The 23,721-nt window shown below is 36.5% G+C and overlaps 1 protein-coding gene across 2 annotated transcripts in view; it reads left to right on the top strand.

The window, feature by feature from the left end:
• Nucleotides 1–23,721, top strand: part of ldb2a (LIM domain binding 2a) — a 56,991-nt gene that overhangs the window by 27,243 nt on the left and 6,027 nt on the right. The window contains exons 3-8 of one of the 2 annotated variants that reach the window (XM_059515994.1): nt 13,467–13,639; nt 16,601–16,723; nt 18,603–18,686; nt 20,330–20,453; nt 22,417–22,470; nt 23,090–23,223. In XM_059515994.1, coding sequence (XP_059371977.1) covers nt 13,467–13,639; nt 16,601–16,723; nt 18,603–18,686; nt 20,330–20,453; nt 22,417–22,470; nt 23,090–23,223 — 692 coding nt within the window. Of the gene's footprint in view, nt 1–13,466; nt 13,640–16,600; nt 16,724–18,602; nt 18,687–20,329; nt 20,454–22,416; nt 22,471–23,089; nt 23,230–23,721 lie in introns of both variants that reach the window. The other variant, XM_059515993.1, reaches the window with a different exon arrangement.

Raw genomic sequence — 23,721 nt, 5'->3', positions numbered from 1 at the left:
TCCATATCGATTGAGGAGAGAGTTCAGTCCGTCTCTTGTGACAGCTCATCTTTAGTCTTTAGAGATGATTCCTCTTAGTTTCAGCCACAAACATACACCCTCACTCCATCACTGTCACTCACACACAAACACAAGCACTGCATACTACATTTGCTCAGGCCCTTTATAAATTTCTCAATCCTCACTCCAGCAAGCATCGTTAAGGACTTTCTGCATCGGTGTAGCCTCGCATCAGTATGCTTGTTTTATTCTTGCTTGTCTTTGTATGACATGTTTACAGTAATCACTGTTCAGGTTCCATTGAGTAACTCATTCCTCTGCTTTACATTTCAAGACATCAGATCAAAGATAATCTAATCCACTTTTTGTTCACCATGTCCTGATTTAATGTATTTACCTGTTAATGAATTATTTATTTGAAATAAGGTCATATCGCACACATCCAATGTCGCATTTTTAATGCACCCTCTGGAATACTTGATTCTGTGTCCATTAACCCTGTAGAATTGATTTGTTGTCCAAGGTAACCTTAGCGGATGCTTTAAGATAATCTACAAGTAAACTAATAAAATAATTGAATCTTAAATCAATATGTACATTTATCTGTTTATTTGGTCAGTAGCCAAGTAATAAACGGGATAATGTACAGTCAACAGCCGGTCATTATTGCCAATAAACCTGAATATTGTACATTATCTAACTCTAATCTTGGAATTCTAAGGTCTTAATTTGATGCCATAATGAAATGATTTCTATATTGTTTTAGATGATGTAAAAAATCTAGATGACTGGTCACATTGCATTTTAACAGCTGTTTCAAATAAAGAAAGGTTCCTAATGATTGTTAAAACTATTACCTACGGAGCCCCTCTGGTCCCACTTTGTCAAAAAAAAAAAATTATTACTATCTTGTAGCCTCAAGAGACTAACTCGTGGCCTCAAGAGACTAACTCGTGGCCTCAAGATAGTAACTCGTGGCCTCAAGATAGTAACTCGTGGCCTCAAGATAGTAACTCGTGGGCCTCAAGATAAGTAACTCGTGGCGTTAAGATAGTAACTCGTGGGCCTCAAGATAGTAACTCGTAGCCTCAAGATACTAACTCGTGGCCTCAAGATAGTAACTCGTGGCCTCAAGATAGTAACTCGTGGGCCTCAAGATAAGTAACTCGTGGCGTTAAGATAGTAACTCGTGGGCCTCAAGATAGTAACTCGTAGCCTCAAGATAGTAACTCGTGGCCTCAAGATAGTAACTCGTGGCCTCAAGATAGTAACTCGTGGCCTCAAGATAAGTAACTCGTGGCGTTAAGATAGTAACTCGTGGGCCTCAAGATAGTAACTCGTGGCCTCAAGATACTAACTCGTGGGCCTCAAGATAGTAACTCGTGGCCTCAAGATACTAAGATACTATCTTGAGGCCACAAGATAGTTATAATTTTTTTTTTTGACATAGTGGGACCAGAGGGGCTCTGTAATTACCCATTTAAAAAGGAAATTAAAAACTTAACATGATTACACTTAAACTCTTTTTATAGTTATGAAAACCCTGACCAGATTATTTCAAGTACTAAGAAATCTCGTCAGACCATCTCCAAATATATATAAAATATCAATTGATAAGATGAGGGCGTTATTTCACCACAGTACCATACCATTGCGGATGGATGGATAATGGAGGGATTATTGAAATGCATTAGTTTAAATGGCCTCACAATCTCCTTCTCTTTTCTCTTTCTTTCATTTTCACTCTCCAGGACTGAAGCTTAGTCTTTCTTGTTCTTCTACATACGTCTTTTCTCATTTCTTGTCTCCTGAAGTGATAAAAGATTTGCTTCTCTATTGAATGTTTCTCTGCATATCTAATTCAAATAATTAAAAAATAATACATCTATAAAAAAAAGTCAGAAAATATCTAACACAATATGCTATTTTTATGGATATTAGGTTAGCTTAGTAACATTAGTTACCATCAAACTCCATTGAAATCAATAGTGGGTCAAGTCCCTAGTGTGCCTCACTTGAGTGTGTGGAGCGTGGAGCTGTATCGATGTAGACCGTTCTGAATCAGCCACTTATGCGTTTCCATTTCAGGTAGGATTTTGCCTCAGAAGGCAGCTGCCTATGTAGGCTATAGCAGCCCACTCGCTTTGGAATAGGACTTACTATGTGGTTTAGCATGTACCACCCTAGCCACCTGATAATGGGAACCTTTCCTATCAACATTTTAGCTCATTGATCTGCAGCACCCAAACCTGAACGCAGGACCATACAGCCTTTTTCTGGAGCTGATTTCTGAAATACTGTGAAGTGCTTTAGTTCAGTATTTTCTTCACATCTCTCCTCATGGACATTATTAGCGGGGGAATAATTAATATCTGAACTGAAACAGTGTTCTTGTTTTGGGTTGAGGCGAGGAGAGTTTCAAAGCGTGATGCAATGCCCCTGCAACTGTGACATCCTAGAAAACTTCCACCACTGAAGCGCAACACTTCATCAGACAATAACAAACAAACCAAAGACGAATTTATTAGCAGATTTGGAAGAAGACTGTTGGAATCTGTTTTGTTTTTGTTTGCTGCTGTAGAATGGCATCATTGTCGGTGTAAGTGAAGAAGAGCTGAGGATATTAGGCTCATTAATCAGGTTCGAGTTAAACTGAACAATTTATAAGCTCTTTTTGTTGATTATATTGATGCATATTGAATATGCTATTAATTTGATTTATTAGCATACAGTTAAGTTAATGAAACATTTTTATCAATTGGCAGTCTTAGATTGCATACATTTCTTTGGTGGAGAGTCTATTGTTTAAGATGACTTGTGAGGGAAAACACGGCAAAGAGAGATTGACAGTGTGGGGAGTTGAGAAGGCTCAGCTGTAGTCCAGCGCTGGCAAAGACACAGGTCTTGTTGACTGACAGCCCAAATTTCAAAACAACCTCGAGATGGTCTCTGTGTGCTTATATGAGAACTCTTATATGCTGTACTGCAGGTCTGGATTGATACCGTTAAGATTACAGAGAGATGTTAAATGCATCTGTGCACTGGATTAAGGTGTGTGTGTGTGTGTGTGTGTGTCTAATGCCACGGTTTCCGAGCATGTGCGCGTATGTGTGAGCAGCAGGAAAAGAGAACAGCTGTGTGATAGGATGGGTCTTTCTCTGCTCTTCCTGCTTTCTCTCTCTCTCCAACTCCTTATTCAATGTCAAAACAATATCACTTGAACTGTATGTCTTAATTCACCTCCGGATAAGCGTCAGACTTATGCATGTTCATGTTTCAGAGTTTGCCTGATGCATGCACAGCCATGCAAAATATGCACACACATATCAATGTATTATACAGATGTAGAAATTGTGTCTCTGTTGATCGTGTCATCAGGTAACAGGTTGAATGTTTACCGTGTCCATTAAAGCTCAGTGAAATGAGCAGGGAGCGGTTATGGTTGTTCATGTGTGTGTTTATTACACAGTGTTATGCAGTGTGTGTGTGTTTTACCCAGGAATGGGAGCAGAAATGAAGTCATGCTGCACGGTAGATTTGGTAAATACAGAGTCATAAAAAAAATAAGGAGTTATGAGGAGCCTGGTGCACTTTTGAGCCAAGAACCTTCCAGAAAGTCAACATGGCCCATGCATAATGAACGAGAGGCGCTCTCCTCTTATATGCTCAGAGACTGTATGGATAAGAAGCTTTGGCACGTAGTTTGTAGACATACACAAACTCTCACAGAGACACATAGCTAGCTATATTGATAATGCATGCATTTGGCCGGGCTCTTTTATAATGGACTAATGTAATTCTAATGGACGGAGAATATATGTGTGTGTGTCATCAGGATATTAAATGTTTATGTAGCTCTGTTTCCCCTCCACACCGCTGTTATGTGCCGAATATGGACTCGGGTTAACCTCTAGTATCTCGTTTTCCTTTTCATTCACTCCTGACCTCCCTCTTTTTGTGTTTTCTGCTGATGCCCCAAAGTCATGTTGTCTCAGTTGACTGCAACATTTTAAGATATAGATATAGACTTTTTAAAGGTTTTTTTAATGTTTAGTTTTGGGGCCGGTGAGATTTTTCATGTTTTTGAAAGTCTCTTATGATTTTATGTTTTACTATCAAAAATACAGTAAAAGCAGAAGGAATTGCAACAAATTTGGAGAAAAATAAATAAATATAAGATGGCAGACGAAGGGAGAGAATGCTGACTTTAAATATAATCAGCCCAATACTGAAATGGATCAATATAAATAGTTTTAAATAAATGAAATTATGGAATTATTAATACACACTACTGTAAAAAAGTTTGTGGTCAGTAAAACTTTTGAAAATGTTTTTGAAAAGATCAACCATTGTGCATATAATTAAAATACAGTAATATTATGAAAAGGGAATTACAATTTTAAAATAACTGTTTTCTATTTTAATAGATTTTAAAATGCGATTTATTGAACAGCTGAATTATTTTAGAAGCCATTACTCCTGTCTTCAGCTTAACACAATCTTTCACAACTCATTCTAATAAAGTAAAAGTAACCTTTTATTATTATAAATGCTGAAAACAATTATGCAGTTATTTGAAAAAAAAAATATTGCATTTTTGCTGAATTAAAATTTACTGCCCCCAATTTTTGAACAGTATATTAAACCGATATGTTATCAGTTATCTTGTGCTTCTTCAAGAGAACTAAAATAAACATCAATGGGAAAGCTAAGGAACAGTTTTAGCTTTGTCTCTTCTTCCATCCTACTCTCTTCTTCTACACTTCCCATGTTCATCCAACAGCTTCAGCTCCTTTTCCAGCTGATGTGTGGCTCTGTTCCTAGGCCTGGCGTCAGGTGCACGCAGCATTAAAGCGTGAGGTTATTTAAACAAACCCGGCAGGAAACCTTCCCTCCCACTCCATAATTCACTCAAGAGGAATGGGAGAGAGGTGTTGGATTGATCGTGGCACAAAGGGAGGAATTACCTCTTGGAACAAGACTTCCCACATCCTCTTTATCAGCAGTGGAGACAAGGCCATATCTGGAAGCATCATCTTGAGCCCAGCAGAGGGCTAAGAGAGGCTTAAATGCTGCACTGAATCCTGACAGTGACAATGATACAGGCTTCAAGAGTCCTGTGGTGAGACAGAAACTTTGGAGAGGTTTCTGACACTGGAAATACTTGATGGAGAGATTGCTTTAGATCACACTGTGCCTATATCTATAAGTAAAGGTTCCAGCTGGAACCAAAAGGCTGAGGTTTTACAGCATGATTATATTCCAGAAAGAACTTTTTTAATTCACTGAAATAAATTCTTTAAAACCCCATCAACCCCTACTGTATTGATGCTTTAAATAACCCAGACACTAATTTCTTCTAAACTGTTTTTGGCTATACTATAAAAGTCAGTTGGGTGCAGCTTTTTCTTTTTTCTTTTTCTTTTTTAGACCACATTGGCTTATGTTGTATGGGGGGAGGAGTATGTTTTGTGTTCCACAGAAAATGGAACTTTATACAGACTTGAAATGACATGTAAGTAAAAAGACCTCTGAGTTTAAAATTTTCTTTTAAATAATGAATAAAGACTTGATTTGCCTTTTTTCCACATGACATTTGTGTGAAAGGACCTTTAAATTGCAGACTTACATATTTATTGTTTAAAAATGTAAGATGCCAAAATGTTGCTATATTGTTATCAGTAATGAAGGGCATTAACTCCAGCATTTAACCCTATAAACCCTATATAGTCTATTTAAAACGTTAATTTCCAAGACCTCCAAATTATCAACATTATCAAAACTTTGCTGAAAAAACTATTGTAAACTTCATGCATTGTGTCATATGACTGCAAATGTTGTAAAAGGCCTTTTAATATTATTTCTAAAAATGTCATCCTTCAGGTCATGGTACTCATGTCAATTGCTGTGATATCTTTAATGATTTTTATAATGATGTTTATAATTTTTAAGACTTTTTAGGAATAATATTATTATATTACAATTTTAAATTGACATTTACTGGACTGAAGCAATTCAGTATTACATCCATGCATCATTTTTAGAAAAATCATGGTAAAATGTGATTTACCGAAATCAGACTTTTGAGGAATGTTTCTTTGTCCTTCTCTTAATCTTCCTAATCCCCCACCCCAAAGAAAATAACAGAGATGTGATCATAAAAAGCATTTAAATATCATCTTACGAAGACATTATTGGAATATATAGGAGTGTTAACTGATATTTATATGCATTTTATGAATTTAATGTTTTTGCAGTTTGGACCTCTGAATAAAAGCCTGTATTAAATATGATACTTAACATAAAGCACATTTGCCATTTTTTTTTTTTCGTCAAAAAATTGTTCCAAAATAAAACAATATTTTTCTGACTATGATTTCAAATGTCAGGTTTCACAGGGCGAAATGTGTATAAAACTTTGCAGCACATATTGCAATACTGAAAGTGAGATTCCAGCTAGTCTTATCGGGACTCTGTTTTCATGTCAATGGAGGATAGACATTTTAATAAATCAGATCTGGAAGATGATGGGAAGTCATACTGGTTGATTCGGTTGTGGTGCCATCCGTCCGGGAGCCCTTGAGGAGCTGTGTGCCCCATGAGCTTGCGGTGAAGTTGGGAGGAAGAGTGGGCCAAGCAAGCCTCTCCTGAATTATGGATGGGGGGGAGGGGGAAGGTGTGGATCAGGACTCATGGGAAAAGCGCAGAACACATTCAGACACACACACACACACACACACACACACACACACAGAGGCAGTGGTGTGAGGCCAAGCGTGTTGTGAGGGCGGTTGTGGGTGAGTGGAGCTGTTTGCCTGTGTCTCGTTTTGGCGCGGATGTCTTCGGGGATTACTGCTGGAGAGGGGTGAACTCCGAATCTATCAGACAACCTCCCTCTCTCGCTATCTCCCATCCTCCGCATCAATGAGACCGAGATGTGATGAGTCAGAATATTCTCTGTGGTGTATCATAATCACAGCGCAATTCTGCCTTTTTTTATCTGCTGGATCTGTTTTCTAATCAGTCACCATAGCACAGATCATTTGAGACACTGTGACCTCGAAAATAACAGAAACTCGCATTGAGCTGTGACCTAGAGTTTTCTCAGGAGCAATTTACCCAAAAATGTAAAGTGGGTCAACGTTTACTCCCTCCCATGTCATTTCAAAACCATGGTTTTCAGTGGAACACAAAAACAGTTATATTGAGTCTGTTGAGCTCCAAAAAGACAAAAACAATAAAAAAAAATAAAACTAAAAAGTTATAGAAGTTGTCGATGTGACTCGTAGAAAGCATTCAGACTCACTGGCAGGAAGACTGTTCAGGTACTCCGGACAGACATTTTGTGCATATGCTTCTTCACCCTATCAACCATATAGATGTCATCATTTCATGTTATCTCTCTCTTTTTTTTTTTTCACCAACAATATTTTATTCTCTGAGATCAATGCACTTTGACGAAAGTTTGAGGGAAAGGGAGAAAGGAAGGAAGAGAGAAAGAGGGATTGAATTAAAGTTTTATGAAAGATGAATATTTCATACTTCTGGGCACTGAATTCCATACTACGTATAGTACTGTGGTTGTGTGTGTGTGTGTGTGTGTGTGTGTGTGTGTGTATGTGTGTGTGTGTGTTCATTTATGTGCATTTTTTACCATTTCCTGATTTATTTCCTTGCTTTTTATTATTAAAGTGATGATACCAGATTTGTATTAGCATATACAACCAGTAGTTATCTTTAATTTATATGGTATCCACAATGTTAACTGGACTAACTTGTCTCCAAGTTGCCATTCATAGTTGTATTATAATACATAGCGTCATTCTGGTGATGATACCTGTCCTTTGCTGTAAGGTAATTTTATGGTTAATATATATATATATTACTTTCTGCACTAATTGATCTATATCCAGCTTTAAAAACAAAACTTACTTTTGATAAGTTTAATACATCCTTGTTTAAAAGACTATTCATTTCTTTTCAAATAAAATCTCACTAACCCTGAACGTGTGAACTATAGTGTATATATAAAAATGTTAAAGTACACAAAAACAGTGGTATGTAGAATTTTATTTAAAAACTGCATTTGGGTTTGGGGGTCGATTTAAGTTAATTCTTTGGGTAAGACTTTAGATTAGAAAACAGTATTCACTATTAAATAATTGCTTATTATCATGTATATTACTAGCGTATTTGCATTTTTTATTAGTGCTTATAAAGCACATATTAATGCCTTTTTATGCATGACCATATTATAGATCCCTAAACCCTAGTTCATATCAGAGGGAAAACTGAATATGTGTTGCCTAATCTAAAGTGTTATACTTGGTCATGCCGAAAGACTGGTATATGTTGTTGTTTTTTATTTTTAATATTGATTTATTATTTGTGTATTTTTGACATTTTGACCAGAGCAATTTTGAACTGCATTTTGCAAACAACAGAATTATTTCAAACAGAGGTTAACGGCTGCTTGAACTATTCAGCTAGCTAGCAAAAGCACTACACGATCCTTTGACAAATCATCTCTCTGGTATTATTATTTCCAGTTTCACCTCGCCAACTTATCCACTGAGAGGGTTAGACTGTGTATTCTCGCATCTCTGTTTGAACCAATACCTAATCATTATCTATTCATAATTCACGCTGACAATCTGAATGTTGTCCCATCAGAGAGGGTAAAACACAGAGTCATGGGAGCTGCTTTTGCATTTTAGGTTTAGAATTTATGTGTGCGAAACAGAGAGAGAGAATGTAAGTGTGGGTTGTGTTCTGGAATGGAGCGATTGTCCCCAGAGAGATAATTACTGACAAGGAAGGGCAGAGAGCTGTTCTTCTCTTTTTTTATCCTTTTTTATAAACCCCGTTCTTTTTGGAACCCTCACTGTGAGTGTCTCGCGCCAAATGAATATCTTGCATGCTTCTTGTTGTCAGTCAATATTGAAGTCGAATATCTAAAACCGCAGTTGTGGTGTTTGATAATTTCACTGTTGCGCTGTGCTGTGAAACCCTGTGAAACTCATTTTTACTCTCTTACATGTTTGTTGCTACGACCTCGTAAGTTCTTATGGCACGCTTTAAAAATACTGAGTTATTTGTAATGGTGGAAATAAAGTTTAACTCTCTCACAGCGGGCGGGATTGTGCACTTTTTGGAACGCTGCTTGGAAAGTCACAGTGTGACCTAAAAAATGGGGTGCAATATTCCCTTCCCATAATGCTGAAGCACAATTAATGATGCTGCTGTTGCAGTCCTTTTCAGCATTTTCTCAGTTCTAAAAATATTCACCTGTTTTCTAATGGGATCTGGCTGTTTATTTTTTTGAGGCAGCATCCTAAATTAAATGAAATGCTTTATATTGGCAGCAGCTCTGTACATAAGTAGTGCTCTTCACACAAAGTGATTATACTTACTGTTGATTTCAATACAGAGGAGGTGTGTAATACTCTAAGAAGCATAAATACACACAGACAAATTATTGGGAAAATAATTGTTTCAATATTTTTTATTAATGTTATTAATATGTATATTAAATGGAATTGATCAAAAGTCACAGTAAATACTTTATTAAAGTTTAAATTGTTACTTTTTTTTTACTTTTTACTTTTCCTCAAAAAATCCTGAAAAAACTCTGTTATGGTTTCCACAGAAAAATACTCAGCACAACATTTATAATAATAAGACATTTTTATTAAGCAGCAAACTGGCATATTAAAATGATCTCTGATGGATCATGCGACACTGAAGACTAAAAAAACAGTTATTTTAATTTCACACAATACTGTTTTTACCATATTTTAAATAAATGTAGCATCAATTATCTCTATTAATGACTTCTATAAGAGACTATCAAAACATTTAAAAAAGCTTACCAACCTCAAACATTTAAACAGTTGTGTATTTAAATGGTGCATTAATGGCAATGAAAAGGATATATTCTTGTATAATTTAGAGGACCTGACATATACTGTACTAATTATATGGACCACTTTTATGGCATTTATGGGACTTTTCTGTCTTTTATGAAGCCTGAAAATTTCATTGTGATAAGATAAGAGCCAATGGTACAAGAATTTGTGTTGAGGTGGTGAGAAGGTAATCAGAAATTTTTTTCTTTGAAAAAAAGAGAAAAGGTGGACCTTTGTTTTGCATGTTTGCATGTTTGTCTCGCAGCGTAACCTTTCAGTCCACCCTCTGTGTCTTTGACTGTTTCTCTCACACTCTCCTCTCCGTCTGCTGTGCCACTTGAAACTGAACTCCTCTCTTGTCTTTTTTGGCTGCGAGTGTTGGCATCCGTTCTGGAGCCTACGCTCAGCGTGAATTAATGTGCCTAATTAACACGATGTTAATTATTTGTAAATTGCATGTTTGGGTACACATTACTTGAGAGGCATATGTTGCACGACGTGTTAGCCGAAACAAGCGACTGCTTAATCCAATCTCTGGAGTGCTCGCTTCTGTAGATGGGCCAATCAGTCTGAAGTCCCCTTACAACATGCAAAAAGAGCCGCACATGCTCAGAGAAAAAAGATTCACAAAAGCATGTGTGTTTTTGTCAGAATCCTGCTGAGGCTAACTTTTATTTTAAAGAGAGTTAGTTTGAAGTGTTCCCTCTACAGGCGGCAAAGAGAAATCTACGTCCCAGCAGTACTTAGTTCGCCATTTCTGTCTCGTCTTGTATAGATGACTATTAATACATCATGAAAAAACAAACAAATGCACAAAGGTGTCAGAATAAGACAAATTAAGCTTACCTTAAAAATGACCTTTTTTCAAGTCTTTGATTGCTTGGCAAAAGAGGTTACGGGTTAAATACATATATTTCAGTTTTATGTGGAGATTCATGTGTAGGAGTCTTTTATTCCTACTTATAGAACACCTATATACTATTCTTTTGTCTCAGTGGAGGTCAATCTCTGGATGATATGGTGGTATATCCAGATATTTTATGAAGTAAATGTCAGCAGTTAATAACAAACAGAAGTCTTGGTGACATGTTACTGTGTATTTATAGTCTGGCCATGGGATGCTAATGGACTAAGTGGTCGATGTTTGCATTGTTGGAATAATCCAGTTAGTTCACTTATAGAGGGCATAACCACACCAATTTTGATTTTCCATGTAAATAGATGTAAAACCATGTATTCTGACTAAATAACTTGTTCACATTTTCTGGTTACACTTTGTTTTGTTGCCCTTGTTACAATGGTTAGTACTGTGTAATATTAATTCACTACATGGAGCACCAGCTGACTGACAGCTATTTAGAAGAATGGGAATGCTAACAGATAGCTTTCTCTAGGTATTATAGAGCTCCTTGTTTGTCCAAGCTTCCCTGAGACCACACACACACACACGCCGGTCTCTTATTTTGGTGTGTGTCCGTGATTTTATGCCCCATGGTTAGGCATATGGGCCGCTATGCCACAGTGCTCTAGAACTTTAGTGGGCAGTCAGGTGTGCCCTCAGTAACAACATCTCCCTTCAGCATGACACCCCTCGCTGTCACCCTGCCTGTCAGCCTTTCATTTTGTATCTCTCTCACTTTCTTCCTCTCTGTCCTTCCCTATAGCACTTTATTTGCCTGCATTCTGTGCTGTTCTTTCATTCATGGGTATTTCATATTTATTTTCAGCATGCCTTCGAAGCACTCCACCGTTCTCTCTCTCTTTCTTGCACTCGCTCATTAACAGTCAGCTCCCGTCGTCGGCTCACTCTGTGTCTTAACCACTAGGGAGACCTTCATTTATACGCTCAAGCTAGGGCTCTCCCTCCCTCCGCTCTCTCCCCTTCTCCCGTTTTTCTCACTCTTTCCCCCTGCCAAGTATTTATGTGTTGATTTAGTCATGCCAGACTTTAGCCAATTTAAGAAACAGGCCGCGTTTGCAGCTGTTTCATTTTCTCCTTCTGCCGGTGCAGTTTTAACCGGTGGCGGCAGTGGCGTCTGTCTTAAGGGAAGCTGGGTAAATGAAGTTCTCTCTCTCTCTCTCTGTCCCTCCACCACCCCCGTTCCGCTCCCTCAGGGCTGGTGGCACAAACATAATTTCTCTCAAAGGGGAGTTTGACTGTAAGATGGATTATTTCTGCCTGAAATCAGACGCTAAGCTGGATAAGGCTGCTCGTCCGTTCAGTTTCAATATTAAAATAAGTTAACACTGCAGAGCCAAAAAGTACAAGTTGTTTCTGCAGGAGTGTTTGCTGCTTTCTTGGCCAGAGATGTCCAGCTAAATGTGCATTAAAAGGGTTTGTAAAGCTTTTTAATGGGTGGCTCAGAAAAATGCTTGTATTTACATTTTTTATATGTATTTAAAATATATATACACTACTATTAAAAAGTTGGAAGGGAACTTTCCAGAAAAAAAGATAAATGAATCAGAAATGATGCATTAAATTGGTCAGAAGTAAGACTTTAACATTGTAAGACACTTTCCACCAAAATATTAAACATCACAGCTGCTTTTAAAATGTATAATAATAGAAAGGAGCAGCAAATCAGCATAATGGAATGATTCCTTATCATGTGGCTGCAGAAAATTCAGCTTTAAATCACAGGAATAAATTACATGTTAAAATATATATACTGATAATTCAGAATATCAATGTTTTTACTGTATCTTTGATCAAATAGTTGCAGATTTGGTGTACTGTACATAATAGACTTCATAAACATTTTGTGAATAATAGTAATCAAAAATTCATTTAATTTTTCTTACTTCACTTTCATTACTCTTGTTTTTTGGTAATTTTTTATTTTTTATTAATTCCATCTAAATATAGTGACATCGATGTTAATGCGTTAAGCTTGTTTAAAAACTTACATTAAGATGCATTTACTTATCAATAAATGCATTGTTTCTTTTTTCTGTTTAATTAATTATTTGTTGTAGTGTGTATGGATTAAATTTTTTTTTTTTTTTTTTTTTTTTTTTTTTTTTTTTATGAAGTAAGAATGCAAGCTAAGAAAAGAAATCGAACAATGCAGATATACCTGAGGCCACAAATCCAGACAGGTGCTCTGTCTTTGTTCATTGTTAAAAAACAACAGGAAAAAAAGTTGCATAATTATCTCCAGCTGCAAGGAGGAATAAGTATTCCAGCTCAACTTTTTGAAAGACCTCACGCAGGTTACTGTAAACACATTTTGCAAAAACAATCGTATTTTATATCAGTTAGGCTAATCTATAACATTTGTTATCAAAAATTCCCAGTTGTACTATGTCAGTGCTGATGCTTATGCACAGTCACAACATTTGGGGCAATGTAGGAACAGTTTTTGTTTATTTTTAAATCATACTTACTGTATCTCTGAAGTTGCAAGAAATTGCTAGGATGTACATCTTACTTGTTAATAATTTACCGTAACAAACAGTGCGAAATTAAGAGATGCAGAGACATTTCAAGTCAATTTAAGAATACATTAGACAAAACTCAATACAATGTAAATGACATCTCGTTTCCCTCCTCAGCAATCGGCCGGACCCTCATCCCTCGTTACTTCAGCACGGTATTTGAGGGTGGTGTGTCAGACCTCTACTACATCCTGAAACACTCCAAAGAGTCCTTCCACAACTCCTGCATCACTGTAGACTGCGATCAATGCACCATGGTCACGCAACACGGCAAGCCCATGTTCACCAAGGTAAAGTAGGAGAGTGTATGTGTGTGTGTGTGTGTGTGTGACACCATATCCTAAACACGCACAATGATTTAAAATGAAGGAATAAATCATGAGGTGCAGATACACTTAGTTTCTATGTTTGTCAACAAAACATGCATTCTTTGTTCTCCTTGTGCATTTTTGCTCATTATCGTAACCTCATATGACACAGTTATCTGCTTCCTTCAGTTCTTACATTCCCTGTGATAAACCCCGTAAACTGTCTAACAGAACAAACAAACATGGCAGGAGTGATAATTTACTACTATAATCACAGCCATTATTCTATGTGTTTACTGATGGAGTTCGTTAGGAATCCTTGTGAAATATTTCTGGCAGCTTTGGACTCTGCTGAGAAAGCTCTTTATGAATCTATTACTCCGTACTCACTCTGTGTGTTGTCATATACTTTAGCTTTTGATTAGTTTCTTTGTCATAGTGGAATTTTTTTTTTAAATAATAATAATAGAAACTGGTGAGATTTAATTTCAGAATCACAGTCTTAATGTGCTAAACAAGGACACAAAAGCAAGCATAGTAAACATTCTACTGTATTTGAAAGGTGGAGAGCAAATGACAAGACATTATTTTTAGCATTTTACTGAATAAATATGCAGTTTGCCTTTGATCTAAACCAAAGGGGTTTATGGTATCGCTTGTACCATACAGGTCATTTCCAATTGACATTATTGTATTTCTATTATGCCTCAGGAGAGGCTAACTGGACATTTTAGAATATAAGATAGAGCTACTTGATTCTTCACCACTTTTGAAGCCTGAATTCTTGCTGTCATTAATAGTCATAATAAAAAACATAATGACCTGTAAAAAGTACAGTCTTGTCAAATTATGAGGAGGGGTCAAAGGTCATTGGCCCATGGTGGTTTGGATGTAACGTCACACCCTCAGTGGTTACAAATAGCTTTTAAAGATCTGTCAGCTGTAGTGGACATCATGCATCGGAGGGTAAAACCACTTATCAACAGATTTTATGTTTCCACCTTGTCCATCAAGCACTTTGGATTATTTTCACGCACTGATACGGACTAATCCATTCTAATCCATACAAGAGCCTGAGTACTTATCATTACAGAGGAATAGAAACCCAGCAGTCTTTGAGCAACTGATTACAAAATCACAGCTGTACTTTATTAATCAAGTGCTGTATTCAGAGAAATGGTCAAAAACATAAAAGCAGGTATTTTAGTCACCTGTGTATTTGGACACAATTGGAGAACATTTTATTCATAAATGTAGTTCTTGTCATCTACAGGCACTTTTATGTCCCAGGAGTTGATTGAATGATTTATTCATTTATCTGTTCTGTTAAAATATCATTATTTTATTTTATTTATTTATTTATTTAATCAAAACGAACATATTTAAAATGTTTATTTTTTATATGAGGGTAAAACTGTCTTGGGAACTGTTAATATTGTGTTTCTTTTATTTTGTGTATTTTATGTTTTTTTATTTTATTATTTTTTTTACCATGCATTATTTATTTATTTTTGGCATTTATCTGTAGATCTACTTTTACCCCATCCCAGAGCCAGATAAACAGTCATAATTATGGAAGTCTGATATGAAATTATCAATGTTTAAAACTATGAGAACTTGTATTAATTGTTTAACAATTATATCAGATTTTGCACAAGTTTCAACTTTGAACAATTTTTCACCCAGTAAAGTTTCATTCAAAAGTCAGTTTCTTTTAAACCAACTTATTATATATATACATTTTTTTTTGCAAGATCATTTCATTTGCAATAACAGTTTATTGTTCTCATTTAGAATACATAAAATGCTAGCAATGAAATTAACCGTATAAAGACTAAGGAGATTGCAAAATGTAATTTGCCTCTTCATGATGAATAACTTTTTACAGTATATTCCTCAATAGTAAGTCGCTTTGGATAAATGCGTCTGCTAAATGAATAAACGTTAAATGTTATTGTAAAATGTAGTTTCCTTCACAAAGTAAATGATGATTTCAGATGTGGTGGAAATGACACGGTCATAGTGTGAAAAAACATCAAGAGAATAGTATATCCAATACTGGACGTATGAAGAATCACCCATATTTCAGTATTCAAATGATTGGCTGGACCAGTTTAATTTTAAAACACGTCCTGAAGCAGAGCTCTGGAGCAGTACAGTGAAAGACCGATGATTTCATTTTCACTTTGCTTTTTTCCTCAACATGTTATGTTGTTAAGAGATAGTGCCGAACGAAAGATGGAACTAAGGAGAGCTAGAGAAAGAATAAGACAAACCAAAACGGGAGAAGCATACAGAAGATGAAAGAAGTGGGGAGAGTGAGCGAGAGAATGTGAAAGAGTGTGGTCATGTGATGGCGCTGTGCTCTCCCGCCAGCCTCTTTTCTTGTTGATCCTCCAGAGACCATCTGTGCTGAGGGCATTGATTAGAGTGGCTCTGGCGGGATTACATCTTTGCTGTTGCCATGCCAACTAATCAGCTGACGCTCCCACCCCCCAATCCCCCTTCCTCTCCCTCCCTTTCTTCCTCCTCCTCATCCTCCGGTTGCCCCAGCAACAGAACACTGGGGCTATGAGTAGCGCAGCTCTAAATTTAGCAAAATGTTTTTCTCATCCTGTTGTGTTTTTTTTTGTTGTTGTTTTTTTTAAGTAATTGCTAATGGTTTATGACCTCTGCATGTATTCAGAATTTTGTTCTTTTGTGTTTGTGTAAGCTCGTCTCAAGAATTTCCATTTCGTTGGCCTTCGGTTCAGGTATACAACATAAACACCTTTCATTAGGAAATGGCTTCGAAATGCTAACATCTGGTTTGAAAAGCCCAACTGACATAAAGTCTGAAAAATATCCATTCTGTCATGCTGAGAGCTAAAACTTATTTCTTTGTGATGAGAAAAAGACATGGTCTTTAATACATCATAGGTTTCTGAATGTTTGCGTTCTCAGGTGTGTACGGAGGGCCGGTTGATTTTGGAGTTCGCTTTCGATGATCTGATGAGGATCAAGACGTGGCACTTCACCATCAGACAGTATCGGGAACTTATCCCACGGAGCATTCTCGCCATGCATGTGAGTTTGATATCATAACTCTATCCTAGGGCTCTTCTGTCACATGGTTTGGTTGCAGGTGTGTGTGTATTTCTGGATCTTCGGAAATATAAGATAGAGCTACATGATGCTCCCCCACTTTTGCAGCCTGATTTCTTGCTGTCATAAATAGCTCTCTGTCTTTTTTGTCATTACTTCTGATAATCATATATTAATTTATTAATAATTTATTTACATTTAATGTAAAAATGTAAAATGACTACATTACATGACTACATTGATTACATTTATTTATGAGATAGCAAAGCTGAATTTTCATCAGTTGTTACGCCAGTCCTCAGTGTCACGTGATCATGCAGAAATAATTCCAGTATGCTGATTTAGTGCATATATAACTTTTTAGTCACACTTTATTTTAACTATGACTTTTGCCTCAATTTACTTCCAATTTGCTGCGTATTGTTGCTGCTTGTCTGACTTATGAATACTTTAATATTTTGGTTTTGCATCCATCAATGTTCAAATAAAAGGAAAAAATATAGATACGATTTTTGGTTTGGATCATGAGTGCTACCTAATGCATGTCTACAATAGACACGGTCATAATCACATCCCTGTCTATATACTGGATGGTTCAAAGCAAAAGTGCAGAATCCATTTGTAGGTTTTACTGAAGTGGGTCAGAAATAGAATGAGGCATCCAGTTCAGACCTTCTATCATTATATTGGGCTCTATTTGCATTTGTCGTGCCACTTGCGTCTGGTGTAAATGGAACTGACAAGAGATAATAATTATAGAATAAATGAAGAAAATATTTTTACAGCCAGTTTAATCAGAGATATCAAAGCTGTGTTGGATAGAAAAAAAAGGTAAAAAGTACAAACAAAAGGTCAAATGAGTAATATGTAATGAGTAATGAATACAGCTGACATACTGCGATGAAGGAAATAAAAGCAATTAAAAATCTGTTATTTGTTTATAAAACTTAACTTTTAATGACTCATTGCTTATCGAGCTTTAAACCACAGTTGAGTTTTAACTCATTTCTCCCCCTTGTAGATTCAGAGATAGTGTAGTTTTAGAAAGTTTGTTCACTGCAACTTGTGAAATTCACATGCTCTTAAATTGGGCCCTTTGGGGCCCTGTGTTCTGGTGTAGAGGGAGAGAGAGTGAATGAGGGAGAAAGGGCTTTGAAAGATTTTTGACAAGGATACTGCAAAAGTTACTGCAGCATGTTTGATCGTCTCATTCTCGTACACAAGGGTAAAGTTGCACAGAAATTGAGTCAAACTCATCTGATCAAGACTAATGAGGATATGAGCAAACTGGAGGAACCTCGTTTTAGATTCTCTATACTTTGCTATTTTACTCTGCCCTGCCCAATCAAATGACAGGAGCTCTATGATTGGCTGATGTCATTACTGTGTCATTAAACTCATGCTGTTTAACACAATTTACCATAATGAATCTGGTCAATGATTTGCCAGTAAGTACACAAACAGCTTTAGTTTGTAATTCATAGTGAAATGCACTATAACATTTCAATTGACATTTAGTCAAACAATATTAATTAGCAGCTGCAGCACACTCCTGATTCAATACCCCAAATCTGAATCAAAAATGTATTCAGTGTAATCACAGTGATTCAGATCAATTGCATCACTGGAATATCTCCAGCCCACAAATAGCATCTCATCCAGTGCCACAACCACCAGACACTGAGAGCCCCCCAGATATTTGAAATAAAGATCTGACAAGCGTGAATATGTGGTCACATTCAGGGTCTCATAAAACAAGCATCATATGTGTTGCTTTTGGTCAATATCATGCAATGGATTTTTGGGGTTTGTATAAAGTGATACGCTTCTATTTTTCTTTTCTTTTTTTGTCCACCTGCAGGCACAAGACCCTCAAGTCCTGGAGCAACTCTCAAAAAACATCACCCGCATGGGACTGACCAACTTCACCCTTAACTACCTCAGGGTAGGCAGAACTAAAATAGTTTGTTTGTTCAATTTCCATTACAAAAAAAGTATTGAGGAGATACTATGGTGAGCTGATGGTATCAGAAGATAATACCATGGTGTCAATATATATATATATACACACACACACATACACATATATACACATAAATATATATATATATATATACACATATACATATACACACACACACACACATATGTATTAGGGAGTTCCTCGAATATTGTGTGAGACAATAGGGGCTCTTAAATTTAAAAAAAAAAGTGAGCTCCAAAAGCCCATGATATATTGGTATATTGTATGATATACTGTGGTATATGTCCAAAAAATATGATATTTCCCTGGTCCCAACTATAATTTAGCAATTTTAATTTTTATATGATTATGTTAATCCTTAAACTGTGCATATATATTGAAAAATGAATTATATATTTTTTAATATGTATTTGTACATTTATGTGTGACTAAATGTGTGTGTGTGTGTGTGTGTGTGTGTGTGTGTGTGTGTGTGTGTGTGTGTTAACACAGCTCAGAATTTATTAGCCAGTTTCATGGCGGCTTTGTTTATTCCCGTCATTTCAGTGTGAGTGACAGCTCCGTTTTGCAAATGGGAGAACAAGAGAGGGAGAGAAAATGAATTGGATAAAGAAAATTAGCATAACATTAATGAGCTTTCCCGGTAGAGGTGCAGCGTTGTGGGTCTCTCTCCTGCGCTGCGCTCGAGCTCAGCAAAACACAAACTTGTTTATAGCGAGCTACTGGGAGAAGAGAGGAAAAATGCCCTTTCAAGGTTTTGGGAACAACCGTTTTTCTCCCACTGAGTGTGTCTTTCTTCATTGTTGTTCCACGCATTAAACGCACAGCTTTGCTTATAAACACAGAGTTAAAATGCAGCGGTGCTGCCTAAGCCGAATTGTGAATTAAATTTGGATTAGATGCAGCTCTTGTAACAGCAAGTCTGTGTGCCCTCAGCCAAATCTGCACCTGTTTTTTATTGGACAGGACAGAGGGTTTTTGTACACTGTGTACTTCACTGCACAGGATCAGTATATAGTAAATACAGTCATGTGGCTTTTCCAATATTTTAATTTAGAAGAAAAAAAAATTCAATGGTCTCTGAAAAAGATTAATCATTCATAATTTTTTGACTGATTTAAATGAGAGGTCAACCTCATGGACTTTAGTAGCACACTGTTATTCCTGTAAACAAGATTATTTTTCCTCTCACCGGGGTAATTTCTCACGATCCTTACTTTGGTGTGCTGTAAAAATACCTCGTAAAAGTGACTCATTAGCATCGCTTGAAAAACCTCCATCGCGTTTATCAGTAAATCCACACCGAGGACGTTTCCTGTGCTCGGACGCAACAAGACCACTGTCCGGTGAGATGGACAAGGAAGCTTGTAGGTTTCCTCACATTCAGACTAGAAATAGCTCTGCTCTGTGGGCCCGGATCCAGAGATTGTTTCCCTGGACCTGTGGAAGTGACAGGGTACAGCAGCGTTGGGATATGATCCTGTCAGTGGGAAATGATTTGTGTGTGTGCGTATCCGTGTGATTTTACATGATAATATTGTTACATTGTTACATGATAATATGTTTAAAATGGTTAAACTGGTGACTTTGTGCGTTTCTTTCAGTTGTGTGTCATTCTGGAGCCGATGCAAGAGCTAATGTCCCGACACAAGACCTACAACCTCAGCCCCAGAGACTGTCTAAAGACCTGTCTCTTCCAGAAGTGGCAAAGAATGGTGGCCCCTCCAGGTAACAGCAAATCACTGTCATCTGTATTACAGGACGCTCCTAACGGCTGCAATTTGTGCTCTATCAGATCTCTACGGATGTGTGCGTTTAATGCCATGGTCTTTGGGGAAATATACTCTAATTCAGCACTTCGGTGTGACCTGTCAGGATAGAAGAGTTTTACAGTCTTAGGTGGACTAGAACAGACCTGCAAACTTTACAGTGACCCCAAAATGTATTTGGTCAAACAATGCATACAGTTGTGCTCATAAGATTACATACCTCTTGCAGAATATGCATCTATCTATCTATCTATCTATCTATCTATCTATCTATCTATCTATCTATCTATCTATCTATCTATCTATCTATCTATCTATCTCTCTTTCTCTCTCTCTCTCTCTCTCTCTCTCTTTATATATATATATATATATATATATATATATATATTAATAATGTATTACATTTTATTACAACATAATTATGTGTAATACAAATACATTAACAGACAATTAGAAATAAAAACAAATAGCAATAATAATACATAAAACCCTTACAGCTATTGCTAACAACAAGTGCCCAAATTAGCATCTGATTAAACATTAAATGAAAGACAGTAGAGGGAAAAGGTTAATAAATAAAATGAAAATAAAGACACAATTACACTTCATGGATTACACTATGTTCTGTTACTTTATTTGCTGGATTCATACATAAAATTTCAGCTGCAGTTTAGCAGTGTAGCTGTTCTTTTTTTTTCTCTTATCCTTTCTAAAAACTCTCATTTGGTAGAATGTGTCAGTAAGGATTAGACATCAGTGAATATCTCCAGCTTTTGATGTCTATGTAGGGTTCTCAGGGGGTCAAATCAATCAATAATAATGATTTAGACTTGTCTTTAGAGCGCATGATGGGTTTACATATCATGCAATATGATTTGAACAATGACAACATGACATGTAAGAGACTGAAACACATCCTCCATCCGCTCCCTGTGGGTGAAACCCTGTATGACCCCCGTCCAGTCGTCAGCACCGGCCTTCTCACAGTCCGTATCCAAGTGGATCTTCTGTAATTGTCGTTTCCTTATTAGCTTCGCTTCCCTCTTTCCTCCCATTCTTCAGAAAACTGGAGAGCGTTTGTGTTCAGAACAGGAAGGAAAGAAGGTTGCCTTTATATGCTGATAAGTTTTTTTTGCCCCTTTTTTCACCTGAGTATTTGTATCTGTGGAAACAAGGGTGTTTTAGTACGTCATTCACACACTCGCACTGATAAACATACAAAAATAAAGGTTCTTCTCCAGAAAATCAAAACAGATTTCCTTCTACAGTCTGTTTATTATTATATTTGACTTTATGTTAAATCTATCATGTAGAAACATCTCCCTGGGTGTGGTTAGTAAGAACCTTAAAAATGTATTTCATTTTCAGCCATCAGTAATGACTAACAATGTGTCAAACGTTTTGATTGTTATACTAAAATTAAATCAATAAAATAACAATTCATGGCTGTACAGTCTTTACAGCTTAACAAACTATTATTTTCAGTCGATTTGGACATTTAGGCACACTGAGTCTCATTCATTCATACTCAAAACCAGTTCATATAGAATAAACATTTGTCTTTTTCAGTAATGCCATGTTTGTTTAATTTAATTGATCCTTGTTTAATTATTAATTTCTTTCAAAAGCCTAAAAGTCGACTGATCCCAAAATTTAAGCAGTAAAGCAAAAATTATCTATTTAACATTTCTGCAAGAAATGTTCACACAGGGTTTGTGCACAAATATGTGTGTTTGTATGATTAGCATATGAGACCCACAGATTTTGCCATACATATTTCAAAAAATTTCTGCTGTTGACAGCAAGCCTGCAGTCTTGCAGTTTATATTTGCATATGTCTTCTGGTCTTATTCTTCTGGTCTCAGCTTGATTTGTCATAAGGATTATCTGGGAAATAAATCTTGCTTTGGATGTGATTTCAGCTGGACATCCACAGAACTTCAAAACGGAAATTTTCCCCTCAAATCACAAAAAAGGTACTCTTCTCATCTTTTGAATCACCTTCTAATAGGCAAACTGCATTCTGTCTAAACTGAAACCCATGAAATACATGAACCATGAATACTCAGCATAGAAATAGATATCACAGGTCGATATTTCAGTAGTCACTCTAAAAATGCATTTTGTTTAAAAAGAAAGATATTTGCTAAACATAATCAAAAATTGTTTAGTTTCATTATTTTTATCTTCCAAAAAGGAATTAGAAAACACATTTTAATGATAGTGTTAGTGCTATTTATTGAAAGTAAACAGCATTTGTACATTAATGATATAAGTATGCATGCATGACTGGCTGCAGAGACTGCAGTATGCACGCTTGAGCTTTTATGCAAATGAAAGCAGAGGTTCTCACTTACTAGTGCATGTCTTGGGAGATGTTTGAATGTTCTCGCTCTCAGAAAAAAATAGATGCATTTCTTTATCTTTTCCTGTGTGATCACCCATATGTGTTTGTATATGTTAGAAAAGTCTTTTTTCTTCGTCTGCGTGCATGCATTGTGGCATGTTCATGAGTGTCGATGTGTGTTTTATTAATACTTTTGATCTGTGTGTGTGTGTGGGTGTCTGCCTGCTTGTGTGTTTTGTGGAGAGCAGAGCCCACTCGACAGACCACGACCAAGAGAAGAAAGAGGAAGAACTCCGCCAGCAGTGCGTCTAACAGTAACCTTGGCAACAGCGCTGGCGGCAAGAAACGCAGCCCTGCCAACAACTTCAATCTGACCAGCCAGGTACCTGTAAGCATCAGATCTTCTTCTTTGCACACACACATACAATACACACATTATAACCATCCAAAACGTTAAGACAATTTTGCTCAGATTGCTGTCCTAAGGATATGATTATGCTGTCAAAACACATATAAAAAGGCGCTGTAGTTTGGATTCACAGCGATAGTTGTGTGACAAGAGCTTATTCAATCATATCCCTGTGACCTGTGTTTAGGAAGAGTTCCTTCGATAATGAAAAGCTTTTGTCATTTTTACTCACTCTCATGTTGTTCCAAACCCATAGGACTCTCTTTTTGTCATGCAACACAAAAGATTTTTTTTTTTTAAGAAAATGTATTTGCATCAAGCAAATTATGAATGAATAAATCATCTGACAGTTTGCTTTTGAGCAAATTCTTTTCATTAAATCATCTAATTTATTTTAGAAAACTATTGAATGATTTGTTTGCATAGGTTTACAGTCAACTGAATAGGATTATTATTGAATAATGACTTAAA

Source organism: Carassius carassius, chromosome 29 (assembly GCF_963082965.1).
Source record: "Carassius carassius chromosome 29, fCarCar2.1, whole genome shotgun sequence".
NCBI classification, from domain to species: Eukaryota; Metazoa; Chordata; class Actinopteri; order Cypriniformes; family Cyprinidae; genus Carassius; species Carassius carassius.
Note: the sequence above shows the minus strand (reverse complement) of the source record. Positions and strands in the feature narration are given on the sequence as shown.